This window comes from Cicer arietinum, chromosome 3, assembly GCF_000331145.2.
Source record: "Cicer arietinum cultivar CDC Frontier isolate Library 1 chromosome 3, Cicar.CDCFrontier_v2.0, whole genome shotgun sequence".
NCBI classification, from domain to species: Eukaryota; Viridiplantae; Streptophyta; class Magnoliopsida; order Fabales; family Fabaceae; genus Cicer; species Cicer arietinum.
The window spans coordinates 22754054-22756216 of NC_021162.2; the positions used below are offsets into that span (position 1 = coordinate 22754054).

At 36.0% G+C, this 2163-nt stretch overlaps 1 protein-coding gene across 1 annotated transcript; it reads left to right on the forward strand.

Moving 5' to 3' along the window:
- The first annotated feature begins 540 nt into the window (after positions 1–540).
- LOC140919695 (uncharacterized) lies at positions 541–1056 on the forward strand. The gene is made up of 2 exons (XM_073366305.1): positions 541–749; positions 837–1056. Exons 1-2 carry the CDS (start codon positions 541–543, stop codon positions 1054–1056), a joined length of 429 nt encoding a protein of 142 aa, XP_073222406.1.
- Positions 1057–2163: the final 1107 nt, after the last annotated feature.

Sequence of the window (2163 nt, forward strand, 5' to 3'; positions counted from 1 at the left end):
AGTATTACAAACTGGTGACTATCTTTGTTGGTGCGTGTGTTCATCAAGAAGAAGTCTCATCTTGATCTTGTGTGGGTTTGGAGATTAACTCTAGGGACAAGGTGACATTGTAATAGAAGCGAGTGAGTTGGATAGATAGGCCATGTGTGACCTGGACAATCTGTAAAACGTACTCAAGTCGATTCTATTGGAAAGGCTGAAATCCGGTTTGGATTTCAGGACTGGATGTAGACTATCAAACTGATAGCCAAACTAGTATAAAACCTGGTGAATGATTTCCTCTCTCTCTTTTTACTTTTCATATTAATCTTGCATGTGATTATAAAACTTCCGCTGTGAATAATCTGTGTGAATCTTTGACTGTTAAAATAGGAATTAATATTAAACAAGTTGGATTTGATATTAATTCATCACTTAGGAAAGAATTAGATAATCTTGTTGATAACAATTCTCATATATTTTTTAACAAATAGAGGCCATAATTTCAAACAATTGGCATCAACAGCCTGATTCTTTTTATAGTAACTCTCATAAAAGAAAATGACCTATGTTGAATTCCTAGGAGAAGGTGCATCGTTGGCAAGGCCCCTTGCATTTAATGGGGCTGCCTACATGTATTGGAAAGAGAGGATGTTAATTTTTCTTGAAGCATGTAGTCTTGATATTCTAGAAGCAGTAATAGATGGTCCCTTTTTGCCAACCATAGCTGGCAAAGGTAATTCATCAATCCCAAAACCCAGATCAGATTGGTCTGAGGATGACAAGAAAAAGGTTGGATACAATGCTAAGGCTAAAAATATTATTACCTCTGCATTATGCGGTGACAAATTTTTTAGGGTGTCTAACTGCAAAACTGCCAAGGAGATGTGGGACACATTACAACAAACACATGAAGGAACAACAGATGTAAAAAGAGCACGAATCAACACGCTAATGCATGAGTATGAGCTGTTCAACATGAAGAAAGAGGAGTCCGTTAATGATATGCAGACAAGATTTACTCACATAGTCAATAATCTAAATGCTCTTGGTAAGGTGATTGACAATGAGCAGTAAATCAGCAAAGTGATGAGGTGCTTGACCAGAGAGTGGCAGCCAAAGATCACTGCCATAGCCGAATCAAAAGATCTTGGTAGCATGTCAATTGCACACTATTTGGAAAACTAAGAGAGCATGAGATGGAACTGCATAGACTAAGTGAGGCTGAACAGACTGACAGAAAAAGAAAAAGGTTGTCTCTAAAAGCCCAAGCACATCAAACAAAGTCTGAACAAGAGATTTGCACTGATGATTCAAATAGTGAGACTGATGAAGATTCAGAAATTGGATTACTTGTCAGAAAATTCAAAAAGTTTCTGAAAAAGAGGGATAGCAAATCAAGAAAACCCTCAAACTCAAAGACACATGACAGCAAGATAACCTGCTTTGAGTGTAGGAAGACAGGACATATAAAAATCTGAGTGCTTCCAATTGCAAAACAGAAATAAGACTGCAAAGGCTAAAGGCAATCAACCACCTCCTAAGAACAGAAAAGCCTACATAGCCTGGAACGATAATGATGAAGAGTCATCTGCATCTTCAGAAGAAGAAGAAGCTAATCTTTGTCTAATGGCCAACACAGATTTAGATTCTGATAGTGAGGTAAGTTCTAAATCTAATCCTTCTTATGATGAATTACATGACGCATTCAATGAACTACATGATGAATATGTTAATGTAATCAAACAGTTAATTAGCACTAAGAAATTGTTAGAAGAAAAGTGCATGCTTTATGATGAGATTAAGTTGAAACATGAGTCTCTTAAAGACACAAATGAAAATCTGAAAAAGGAAACTTATGCACTGAAATGTGATTTAGAAAAGTTCAACAGTGGTAAAAACAATTTAGATATGCTTCTTGGAAACCAAAGAAATCTAAATGAAAAATCTGGACTTGGTTATAGACCAATTGTGAATGTTCAACAGACTCACAATAAATGTGGGATTGGCTATAGACAAAACAGGTATGTTAAAAAGAATCAGAAGTTTGTTAGATCTAAGCATATGCATGATACCTTTACTAGACCAAATCAGAATTCATCCTCTGCTGTTTCATGTCACTTTTGCTGTAAAAAGGGTCATATGGTTTTCAATTGTAAACTGAAAAAATTGGCCAATAGAGGA

What these genes read in the sequence shown, in the direction of transcription:
- LOC140919695 (XM_073366305.1), top strand. Translation starts at nt 541, where the DNA reads ATGACCTATGTTGAATTCCTAGGAGAAGGTGCATCGTTGGCAAGGCCC. An exon ending in CCAAAACCCAGATCAGATTG is followed by an intron (nt 750 to 836) that starts GTCTGAGGATGA and finishes CAAATTTTTTAG; the next exon opens with GGTGTCTAACTGCAAAACTG.